At 39.7% G+C, this 12,469-nt stretch overlaps 1 protein-coding gene across 1 annotated transcript in view; it reads left to right on the top strand.

Annotated features, from left to right (window-relative positions):
- The window catches only part of CNTNAP5 (contactin associated protein family member 5), a 201,282-nt gene that overhangs the window by 176,614 nt on the left and 12,199 nt on the right, over positions 1-12,469 (top strand). Inside the window, exons 20-21 of the mRNA XM_042827016.1 lie at positions 9,275-9,405; positions 10,200-10,284. Coding sequence (XP_042682950.1) covers positions 9,275-9,405; positions 10,200-10,284 — 216 coding nt within the window. The remainder of the gene's footprint in view (positions 1-9,274; positions 9,406-10,199; positions 10,285-12,469) is intronic.

Genomic DNA, 12,469 nt, shown 5'->3' with positions numbered 1-12,469 from the left:
GAACCAAAAGCTATAATAGATGTAGCATTAATTAACACTCTTAAAAAAAAAAAAAGTAACTGAGAAGCTACTGATTTTTTTTCTTTTTAATAAACTACTAATTTACTTTCTCGAAGTCAGCAGCTGTCCTTTCTGTTGAAAGTGTGTAAATTCTCTTTGCTTTTGCCGTGTTGAGCTGCATCTCCAACAACTTTTCTCAAATAAAATTAAAGACTTTGTCATTCAGAGATGAAGAGGCAGGCAAAGGAACTAATTCATTCTTTGAGGCAAATAATCTTTTGATTCTGTTCCTGCTGTACACTCCGAGGTTTAACAGGGCAAAGCTAAATTAGGAAAAAATAGGTTTTAGTGCTGATTGTCAAGTCTTTTCTGATTCTTGGGGCGTTAGCACTTGGTGGTTTTTTATTTGTGATGTGCATATCACAGAGCATAACTGCTCTAGAAAGCCCAACTAGAGTAAGTTATTGACAGTGAAGTAGTTTTATCCTCTGAGAACACCTTCTGGCTTAAAGAGTTTCAACATCCATTGAACAACCTGCACAATTTATGTGACTGTGAAATGGAAAATGATGCCAAGGTTAAGGTATAGTTATTTTTAAGAGATCAGGAACAGAAAAGTGAGTCAGGTTGGGAAGACAGCTTTGTTGTGGAGGCTCAAGCAACTCTGTGAGGAGACTAAGTATTGTTCCTTGTCAAACTCTAGGTTAACAGCCATTGAATTGTCTTTCATATGGCAGATACAACTATGTATCTTCTAACTATCTTTCCAATCAATTACTGTCCTAAATCTTATATTACTTATTGGGGGGTAGGGACTAGTGAGAGTTTGATTGGGAATATAAAAGAAATTGTCCCAGATCGACTGTAAATGGGATGTTCTCTATGGCACGAGCAGTAGGGAGGGTTGAGTAGTAGATTTTCCAGTTTATTTACGCAACTAGAGAAAGTTCTGTGGTAGAAATACCTCAGATTCGTTGGGTGAGCACACTTCACAGAAAATGGAAATGCTGATTAATTTTCAGTTTGATTCCAGCCACAAAAAGTTATTAAGACAGTAGCTGCACTGGGCACCTAAAGCCTTTTTTGCTTATTGTCTTTAGTTTTGCTTTCTTTCAGTACATAACGCTGTAGATCTCTAAGTGTGTAAGACTTCTTTGAAACGAGCTATTCAGCCAAAGACTTTGGCAGATTTTTTTATCTGCTTTCCAAGAGGAGGGAAGTGGAAGTCTGTCTCATTACCTGAATTCGTGGACATATTTGTACTTACAAAGATAATTTTACTTTACTGAAGGGTCAAGTGATGTTCTGGAAACCCAGAAGGGAAAAACAAGGGAACTGTAATTGGATTGCACTGAGCAGAAAGTGCTGAGCACGCAGTCAATAATTGACCTGTGCTCTGCATACATAGAGACTTACTTTGAACTTGCTGGCATCTGGCATAAAACCCCAGACCAAAAGCTTCAGATAATCAGCTAGAAAGAAAATAGACATTCACTTTTGTTAGAAGGAGATCTTTATCTCCCGGAAATAAATACCTGAAGCAAAAGTGCAAAGAGGACAGAGCCAGTCTCTTTTCATTTGTGCCTAGAGGACAAAAAGCAGTGAGCAGAGCCTGAAACACAGGAAGTTCCTCCTGAAAAGTGGGAAACACTCTGTGGGTGGCAGCAGTGAAATGGGCTGAGGTGAAGTCTCTGTGGAGATCCTCAGAAGCTACCTGGACACGGCCCAAGGCTGCAATCTGTGGTGCACTTGCTTCAGCAGGGTTTGGACTAGACGACCTCCAGATGTCTCCCAGTTTCAACCGTTCTGTGATTCTGTGCAAGATTCCAGTAGATAAAATAGCAAACAGACATGTGTATAAGCATTCATTTTGCTAAGAAAAGGCATAACGCTACCATTATATGACTCTTGTAATAGGATTGTTATCTGAAACTCAAATATATCCCTTGAGAACTTGCATTAATCAGGAGAGGGTCTCCGGTTAGAGAGTCTAACTTCTGCAGTCATGGAGGCTGGCAAAACTCATGAAATAGGCAGTGCTCAGATGGACTTATTTACCAGAGGAGCAGAACATTTCCAAGAGATTCATGACCAGCAGGGAGTGCTGTTAAAGCTTAGCACAAAGATCATTAACTCCAGAAAGTCATTAATCCACAAAGTTCTGTTCTACCTTTATTATGCGCTGAGAATGTAAAGGATGTTTGAGAAAAGAGGCACGATTATTTTTCTCTTGTTTTATTTAGAAGATTATTGCTTACTTTCCTGTTCCACTGACATCATATAGCACTCAAATTGATTCTTTTTTTTTCTGCTCTCTTCAGACCACCTTTTTCCATGTTCTCGTTGCTAAACATTACAGTTGTTAGGTCAGTACGCGAAATGTTCTTGACCGAACGGGAAGATATTAGGAGGAGAATGGAAACCGTGAGCCAGGGTGGTGAGGGCAGGGTAGCGTGAATTTCTCAGGGTATCACAGCAGAGGATCTCAGTCCTTTTCACCTGGGAGATGTTCGTGCAGACTTGGAGATACATATAAGTTGCAAAGCTGACTTGAGCTTGTGGAATATAATTCGTAGGATGATAGTTTTTGTTTTGTTCACTGGATAAGAGAAAAAGTTCTTCCTGCAATCCTGGCTGCTACACCAGTCTTAAATGAAAAGTGCAGCATGAAATCAAAGCCCAGCAATAGAAGATGAGTAAACCATAGGGCCTACTGCGTGTCTGACCATGAGAAGACTCATGGCATCCGTTGTGTGTTTAATGATGGGAAGAAAGATCTAAGCATCAGATTATACAGATGGTTTTTGTTAATGGAGGGTTTTAAAGCAACCTAAAGGAAGTTAAACTTGAAGGAACTTAGGAAGTATAGAAGAGGTGTAGATTAAAATTATACAGAATAAATCTCACAATCTGAAAGCACGTATTTTCGGGGAGATTTAAGTGCATCTGGTGTTTTGAGCTCTCCATCTTTACATTAGGTTACTTTTGGGAAAAAGTAGTAATTGATGATGTTGCAACATGTGAAAGAAAATGTAATCAGTAATTCACCAAGAAATAGCTAGAGATGATGTTAATGACTAATAATGTTATTTGAAACTGCCTCATCTAGAGGTTACCTGTAATTTTCCAAAGGATATGAGTATACATCTAATTCATCAATGGATAAACTGGAGCACAAAGAAAGAATATTACGTCCGCAGTCATCAATCCGGTAGATATAGAACGGTGGCAGTGACAAGTATTATATTCCACATCAATTGTTTAGCCCTGTTTCCATTATAGTTCCAGCCGTATAGGCATGAATGTGGGTTGTTTTGTTTAGGACGTTTCCCTTAAAATCACTGAAATAACCTTGGTGTATAAGCCTCTGTATGATGAGCTCTTTGACTGTCGTCATCTTTTAGACACACAGTATTTCCATATTTGCAATATTTTGTAGCTTTGGAGCGAGAAGCATCTGCCACTTGCTTTTGGCTTGCTGGTCAGCCTGTGTTGAGCCAACTGGTGGCCGTTGGGAATGAAAATCCTACAAGGTTATACTCATCTGTCAGTCACGTAAGGGAACCAGCCACATTTGCTGACGTTTAAACGATATTCCCAGTCTGGTTCCAGACACCTAGCAGAATTGCAAAGTAAACTGATGTCATAGACCTTCAGGCAGAATCTTTTTCTGTTTTTTTTTTTTCAGTTTGGTTTTCTGTCAGGGAAAGGCGAGCGATTTGTTAGGCTTATTTCTCGTTGTTTCAGTACAGGTTTTGTTTTGTGTGGATTTTTTCACCCCTAAACTGAAGAAATGCAATGTGAAAGTGTGTTGTCTATACAGGATAGCTTGAATATGATCCGTAAGTCCTGAATGTATTTGAGTGGGAAGTTTTGAGTGAAAAGCATTCAAATAAGAACCTTTTTTCCCACTACTACAAGAGATTACCAAAAATTGGGGAGCTTTGATTTATTTATTTTTTAACCCCATAAAACAGTCTCATCTAAACCAATGCTGTAGATAACCAATCATATCAGCAAACAAATTTGGTGGCTTCTCCTCTTTGTTTTCTCTGAGCAAAGCAAATAGTAAGAGTCACCTTCTGAAAATATGCAAGTACTTTCTTAGTTAAAAGCCAGTGGATGGGAAGAGATTGGCCCCGTTCTTTGAATTGCCAGCAGCACTTCCATTGAAGAGTAAATTTACTGAGGAAATATCCCTGGGGAGAAGCTGCTAATTAAGGAGCAGGTTTCTTAGCCAGCTGCTCCTAACCGAGAAAGCAGTTGTTCATTTTTAAATATCTAGACTATAAAGAGGGACGCTGAAGTTAGCAAGTTGTCAGAGAGGTATTTCCTGGTAGAGATGACAGAAAACTGTCATTTGATATTCTGCAACCAGCAATGAACAAACAGCATTTTCACTTGATGAGTTTCAAATGGCTTTCTGGCCTAAATACTTTAATTTTTTCATAATTGCAATATCAGTAGCCTCACTAATGTTTCCCTCCAGTTGTTTAATTGGTGCATTCCTTCTTTATTTTCTCTTTTATCAGCAGCTCAGATATGTGCTGGAGGTGGGTAAGGATAGCATTCTTAATACTTCACTGTCTGTTACAAGTAACTATTGTTTTGAGCCAACTGCACGAGGTTCTGCTGCTTCTTAACATCTGGGTGCTTCTGTTTCAGTGAGACATGCAAGTATATTCTAAAGTCCTCATCCTAATGGAACATTTGATTTTCTACATATATATTTCTCTCAAACTGGACCTGTCAGCTGCCTTGATTTAAATGATATTTTTCTGAGTTATAAGATGATGATAAAGTTGTACATTTCACATATGCCAGCTACACGTGCTCCCTGGACTAACTTCAGCTTCTCTGAGGGGTGCAAGATTTCTTGCCAGCTGCTCCGGCCAGTTTGAGTCATTAAAAGCTGCTATTGAAGTTGTTATAGATATTGGGTTCAATCTGGGCTCGTTTAAAACCTGTTTCTATAAACAGAAGTCCTGCAGAGGATTCTCAGACCCCAAGGGCATGTCATTCCCTTTCTCGCTGTTTGGTTCTTCATGACAAAATTACACAATACCTGTAGTCCCTGTGATGTGTGTGACAATAACGTGGCTTACAAATAACATTTGTTCTTCAGGCTAAGCACTTTGAAGTCTTTATACTGGCATAGCATCCTTGTATTACCAGTGGCCTCAGGAGCTCCTGCTTCATCATTCTCATCCTCAGCAAAAAGATGAGCAGTTGGAAAGCACTACGCTATTCCTGTCACTGCCTGGTGGTTGGTTATGCTGACACTGATAGTTAGTGTACTGCAAGCAGTAGCCCTGGCCTCCATCATCGCCGAAACAGTTTCTCGAGCGTTCTGTTTCAGAAGCAGCATCCCCTACTTATTCACCAGCATGGGACGGCATAAATACTGCCGTTTGGTCTCTGTTTCCTGAAACTTTACTCAGCACACGGGGAGCCCTCAGAAATCTTGTTGAATTGGCTCTGCAGCTGCTTGATACAAGCACAGCGATGTCATTCAGCCCTACAGGCAGGGATTATACTGCTGAAGATTTCAGTCTGAAAGCCACAGTGGTGTGTAGAAAGCCATCTTTGATACCGGCTATGGCCTAGTCACAGTAGCATTGCAGCCCACATGGACTAGTTTCCTGCAGAAGTAGAGAAGAGAGGTCATGCTGTGGCTGAACTATGCCTGTTCCAGGCCGTTCTGGAGGGTAGCACAGCGCATCTCCATGCTGATCTGCAGTCTGCGATGGTACCTACCTACGGAATTCAAAGCTAAAAGGGATGGCTGTAATAATCAAGTGAGAATCTACTCTTACCTAGTACCGCTGGGGTAATATGCTGCATAAAATTCTCCTGCCTGAGGCTGAAGCCATGATGCCTCTCTCTTTTCTTCCTGCTCTCTTTTATGGACTTTATAGAAATTGCCTCCAGCAATTCCACATATATTAGAGAAGGAAGAAAACACAACATGTAGTGCATCACTTGAGCATTATGGCACTCCAGGTGTGCATGCCCAGACGCAGGGTACTGAAAAGAGGTTGACAAGCATGACTGTGACAAGACTGCCAGAAATTGCACTGGTTATGGTTATTGTGAATCCTTTTTTTGAGGCAGAAGTGATGCAACAGTGAGAACAATGCTGATTTATATATGCAGATTTTTATTTGTGATTAGTGACACTGGGATGATGTGAATGGATAAATTCAATAGACCGGATAATCAAAATTCAGAGGACAAAAAAAAAAAAGCCTAATAACTATTTAATTAATAATTCATTTATTTTGCTAGTTAAATAGCAAAATGGTAACGTGTATTCCATCAAATACGTGATTCTGTACTCTGCCAACATAAGAAATTTTGATAAGTGCGTACCAAAATTAGCTCTCAGCTACACTGATGTAAATTCCCAAACACCTCTGGAGACACAAGCCCATGTGTTCCTTACATTAATGCAAAGCTGACTGCAGGAAAAATGCCAATTTGAATAAAATGATTCTGAAGACCATCAATCAGAAGAAAAAAAAAAGTTGCTATTGGAATTTAAAGAAACTGATGAGAAGCTATTCATTCATCTCTTTAAACAATTGAAGTTTAAAATTGTACCTCTATAGACATGTAAGATGTGTTTTTAATGGACATCGAGAATCTGCTCCAACGTCCCCCAGCAAACGGAACGGATGATTTCTGCTTTAAAATGGAGTTTCTCTGATCTAAGACAATGGGTAAATCCGTACCCGAGAGTCGAGATAGATCACATATCTGATGGCTGCGTTTGAGCACAAACGCACTGTTGACTACATTGATTGCCTGGCCATAGGAGAACTGTTTATATTTCAAACTCTAATGTGACCGTAGCATTTGACAAGAGCAGACAAGTGCATTTACATTTAAAAACTAATCAACTGGTACAAGGTCGTGCTCCATTTTCTGCACTAAGATCCTTTCAAAGGCTTCAGGTAAAAGGTGTATGAGTGGCTGATAGAGTTCCGGGACACGATTTTCAGTTAGAATCGATCTGTTTCTCTTTCGCAATGCATTTCAGCTTACTCCGTGTGGTCATCTCAGCTGTGGTGCGCAGGGTCAGGCAACTTTTCCACTTTTATTGACTCTCCCGCTGCCCAAACAAGCAGGTCTGAAAAGGTCCCTTAACTTCTTTGCACTATGGCTTCTTTTCTCATGTTTTTCTGGAGTAAAGTGATTATAAGACATTTACATTTTTATTCCCTGTAGATGCATCCTTCATTCGGTAGCAGGAAATGGGATTAAGATTTAAGTTTGAACTTGCAAGTGCAACAAGAGTGGTGATAAGCAGCAGCTCCTTGGCCTGGCTGTGAGGGGACAGGACCTCTGCAGTATGAATCGAAGCAGCTGAATCTGGACCTATAATATTACTTTGAATAATGTAGTAGTTGTTACTGACCTTGATATCTTCAAAAATATTCCCCTCTGATGTGTGTGAGAAAATGCCTTTAAATCTTTTTTTTTTTTTTTTTTTTTTAAACCTCACCCGATCCAGTAAACCTCTCAATCAGCTAAAAAGCCTTCATCCTAATAATGTGTTATCATGCTCCTTCTCATCTTTGGTAACTTCATCTCTGTCCTGCAAAGCTCAGAAAGAGATGGGGGCTCAAATGGGATTGTACAGACTGCTAGAAAGAGACAATCTGAGTGAGCTGTTTTTTAACAATTCAATGATTCTATGATGTTAACGGTACTTTGAGTCTAGTTTGGCAGAATTATTAACAATAACTGTGAGTTTTATAGAGGTGGTCAAATTCTGCAGGAATTTTATAAGTTTTATTTTATAATTTTATAAGTTTCTCTGCAGGAACTTTATAAGTTGTTTTAAACTCATAAGGTGGTTTTGCAGTAGCCTGTAGGACAGGAAAGTTGACCTTATCGCAGGAGAATTTGCAAGGCTAAAAAGAGAAGTTGTGTCCATGCTATGCGGTGAGGAGAGCAGCCTCTTGTTGCCCCTCAGTAACATCACCATGCACCACGCACTTGTGACAGCTCATGCAGCCATGCCTCAGGCTGCTCTTGCCGCCTTGCGACTTGTATGCAAACATTGCCTCTGTGAACGATGAGGCCAGTCTTAGAGCTAACGCTGCGTGAAAACATCCCTCCGTGACAATGAGTCAGTCAGTCCCCTTCGTTCAGCATTGGTAATGTTTGCCTGTAGCCTTCTGCAAAGCCTAGTGGCTCTTGGAATAGTCTGGCTTTGCGCTGACGCGAGTGAGCACTGAAATGGAAGGAGATGGGAGTTTTTACAATGATTTTCCAAACAGTGAATGAATGAAAGAGCCTTCGCTCAAGGTTACAATGCCGTCCTTTGCTTTGTCCTTTGGGACACTGAGAAAATAGCCTTGGAAAAGCTTTTTAACTCTCTAGTACGGCTGTTGCTTGACCCGTTTTGGTTGCTGTGCATAAAAAGCGCCCCAAAAAAGCTTAGTATTTTTTTTCTCTCCGCTGCTTTATTCACAAAAAAGTAAGCTTGACAGGATTTTATCTGAACACTTTCTTCCCTTCTAAATTTTGTGTCTGTAGCTCTTCTGGTCATTTGTGAAAGATAAAAATTCATATTGAATTCCTTGCTTTCTTATGCATTCTGATTTGTTATGCTACTGTTGTTTATATCAGATTTCTTTTTTTCCTACAAAGACTAAAAGAAATACTGAGATTTGTTTTTAACTTAATTGTTTTTCAAATAGTTTAGTTAACCGAGGTCAAAGTTGTTTATTTTCTGACATCTTTTACAGTATATCTTTTCTTGCATCGCTTATAAATCGCAATAAGTCCGGGCATTTAAATGCTTGAAATGAAGTTACAGCTGTCATGGTTTTCATTATTTTCTGTATTGCCTGTTATGTCTGGGTGAAACCTTTTCTTGAAACAGTAAAGTCTACAAGTATTAGTTTACCAGAACAGTGCAAGACCTGCATGCCCTCTGGTGGAAGCAACCCTTCGCAGACTAATGTACGAAGATAAACGCCTAAGGCCTTGCTTGGTCTGGCTTGTGGACAGAAACTCTCCTTTGATAATACTCAGTTACTCAATTAAGTTAGTTTCTCCACAGCAGAGTTTATTAGCTAGTAAGAAGGAAAAGTCCTCTATGAGTTTCTTCTTTCATTAGAGTGTGAACTCTTTCATTTCTTCTCAACCTTTTTCTTGACTTTTTAACCGTGTTTCTTCACTGTAATAAAAAGAAAATGAGTTATATGTTGTATATCTCATTGTAGACACAGGTTTTATAGAATTCTGTTCTTCTTTTAAGGAAGTTTACAGGTTCGATACAAGTTGAGTAAGGATGGACTGCTCATCTTCACAATTGACTCTGGAAATTTTGCCAACCGAGAGATGCATCATGTGAAGATAAACAGAGAAGGCAGAGAGCTCATCATTCAGGTACATCATGGCTTGTTTTTGGGTCTAGATTCCCACGGGAGATGAGGTCTTTGCTTTGCCCTGTTCCCACACGTCGCCTGTTTTACCGAGTCAGGATGAAGAGGACCATCTTACTGCTCCTCCTGTTTTCCTTCTGAGCCTAATTTCTACACTTCAAATTACAAAACAAAATTTGGCAGGTCTGAGCCACACCCATTTAATAGAGAAGAGTGGCGGGGACTGAACGAAAGCTGAACGATGATAAAAGAAAAGAATGAGAAAGGGAAAGGAACGCATGGAGTGCTGTCATTTTTCTTTCCTTGGCAATTTCCATTTCTGGGTGGTAAATGATCCATGGTTAACGCAGCAACTAAGATAGGTAGGCCTAATTCTGCAGGAAGGAGGTTTACGCTGTCAGGATTCTCCTCAAGTAGCAGTCTTCTATTGTCTGCTGCACAGTGGTTTTCTTTATTTTATGCAGACCTAATTCTCCACAGCAATTAACAGAGAAGCCTTTTTTGTGTGCACCTTGCAGCACCTAGACATGGATTTTGGGAAGCAGAGGAATTTCAGCATTAAGCATTTAAACTTTTCTGCAGGGAAAGTTTCTTTAAGGCCTTTATATGACTATTCTTGTGCACCTTTCAGCTTCTCATGCAAAAATCAAAGTGTATTCACTTGCTATCTTTAGAAACTGAATCACGCTTGCGAACAGAATTGTTTGCAGCTGGGGTTCTTCCCACAAGTCTGCAGGACAAAGGTCTAGGTGTGTCTACGTGCTATTGTAATGAACTAATTGTACTGACCTCTTCCAGGTTGATCAAGTTATCAAACTCAAACACAACTTTTCTGAGATTGATTTTAAGGCCATCAAATCTCTTACTTTGGGCAAGGTCACAGGTAGGTTTTACTAAAAACATTCCTGAGTCATCATTTTAATAGCGTTTAAGTTAACCTGTGTTATGTGCTGGATTTTTAATAGAATTGGGTTTTTTTTGTGTGTGTGTGGTTGATTTAGCTGCAGGGGTTATCCGAGCAGTCTACTACTCTTACTTATATAGCTCATCAGTGCAAAAATTTGGCAGCTCTACTTGTTTGTACTCATAGCAATGTTAGCGTCTCCCATTGCTCATTCCAGTAAAGTGATTCATATTGCCTGTGTGGCTGCACAGAGTGGCATCTTGGCCTAATGATATCATTTTGCTGACTGTAGCTTGCTCCTCTGAAGCCACTTCTGTTTCCTAATGATAAGAACAGCGCTGTGAGCCTTCATCCTCTTTACCCTTTTGCACTCCCTGTCCTTTTCTATTTGAATTCTGCAAGGAATATTTTTGTTACATATTGCACTGCCAGCACAATTTTGCATGCTCTGTGCACGTATGTTTTTTGAATTTACTCTTTCATGCTGCAAAGCTTATACAAGACTGGGAAAACTTTGCCAGAAATTTGGAAATTACAACCCTATTTTGCTGTCAGGTTATGTCTTCTTTCTTTATATAAGTCTTTTGCATTCCCAGTAAGATTCTAAATGTTCCTTTGGTTATAAAGATTTTAGTCCTTTGATAGAATTGGACCTCCATACGAAGCTTGCCATCTGTTTCACTACTTCAATTTATATGCTTTACTAACAGCACCAACAGCCTCCAGGACCAGTAGCTTGACAGAAATAATAAATGTCCTCTAACGTCTACTACAATGCAATGTAATTGTATATGATGACATCAGTGCATTTTGCACTGCATAGGTTAAAGACAGAAACTGATTTTCCCCTTCAATAAACTCATGTTTATCTAAAAAAGCAGCAAGCTTTCAAACCCTTGTGGGTAGGTTTGAGAACCTGACACTTTTCAGCCCAAAGCAGAGCTGAACTAAAATCTCAGTTTGTCAAGTTTCGTCTATAGTGATGAAAACAAATATTGCTCATATCGTGACCACTGCATACAGTTCCACCTATAGATAACCAATCAATAAAACTAAGAGAAGAACCGTCAGATGGAAAATAGCACAAAGACCTTGAAAAATGTAACCAGAAAATTTTCAAGGTGCAACTCAGCCTCATGGGGGAAATTAGATGTAGCCACAAAACTAGGAGTATTTTTAGAAGTTTCTTGCAATGTCAGAAAGCCCGTATCTCTAAGGATTTGGCACTCAGTTAACCACCACAGATTTGTCTCTGGATAACTTTTAATGGATATGTCCTTCCCCATTTTTTTTTTGTCTTTTCTCCAAGGTTTCCAGATATTTCCATTAGTAATAATAAGGTAGCAATAATTTTATGTAATGGCACTAGAGCAATAAACTTGCTCATCCAGCTGACTGGAGACCTCATTGCTGTACCAGGAATCACACAATCCCAGAAAGTAAATTTAATTTCACCCTAATCCTAGATCAGGTTTCTTCTTCACATATTAAATGAAATTCCTCAGACTTTTCTCTTTTGCGTCAGGAATTCATTTGCCAAGTTAAATCTGACAGCTGTGCTAAGGAGAATCCTTAAACCTTCCCAGAATAGCAATTCAAAGGCCCAGCGCTCTCTCATACATTTCTCATAGAAAGGACGCTCCCGTTCTTTAATCATCTGAGTAGGCCTTTGCTGGACTCTCTGTAATCAATCCGTCATCTGCTCGGAAGCCTAGAAGAGGACCCGATATTCAAGTTGCACAAAATTCAGGCAAGATAGAAATGAAGGAACATGATCTCTTTGCTGGCATTGCTCCACACAAGAATGTTCTGATGCCATGAAAAAATGGACCACATATCTAGACAAGGCATACGGGGGCCTCATGGAGAAAAGTGCTGCCATTATACAAGAATTGATTTCGTGTGCCTGATATTCTGAGACGAAAAGAGAGAGGAGGGGGAGATGAGGATTGGGATAGATGGGATGGGATGAGATGGGATGAGATTGAGAATGAGATGAGAATGAGATTGAGATTGAGGATTGAGATGAGATTGAGGATGAGATTGAGATTGAGGATTGAGATGAGATGAGATTGAGGATTGAGATTGAGGATTGAGATTGAGGATTGAGATTGAGGATTGAGATGAGATTGAGATTGAGGGATGAGATGAGATTGAGATTGAG

The sequence above is a fragment of the Centrocercus urophasianus genome, unplaced genomic scaffold (assembly GCF_019232065.1).
Source record: "Centrocercus urophasianus isolate 14NV4802_14NV808 unplaced genomic scaffold, USGS_Curo_1.0 seq_28, whole genome shotgun sequence".
NCBI lineage: Eukaryota > Metazoa > Chordata > Aves > Galliformes > Phasianidae > Centrocercus > Centrocercus urophasianus.
This window is presented reverse-complemented; position numbering and strand designations above follow the sequence as displayed.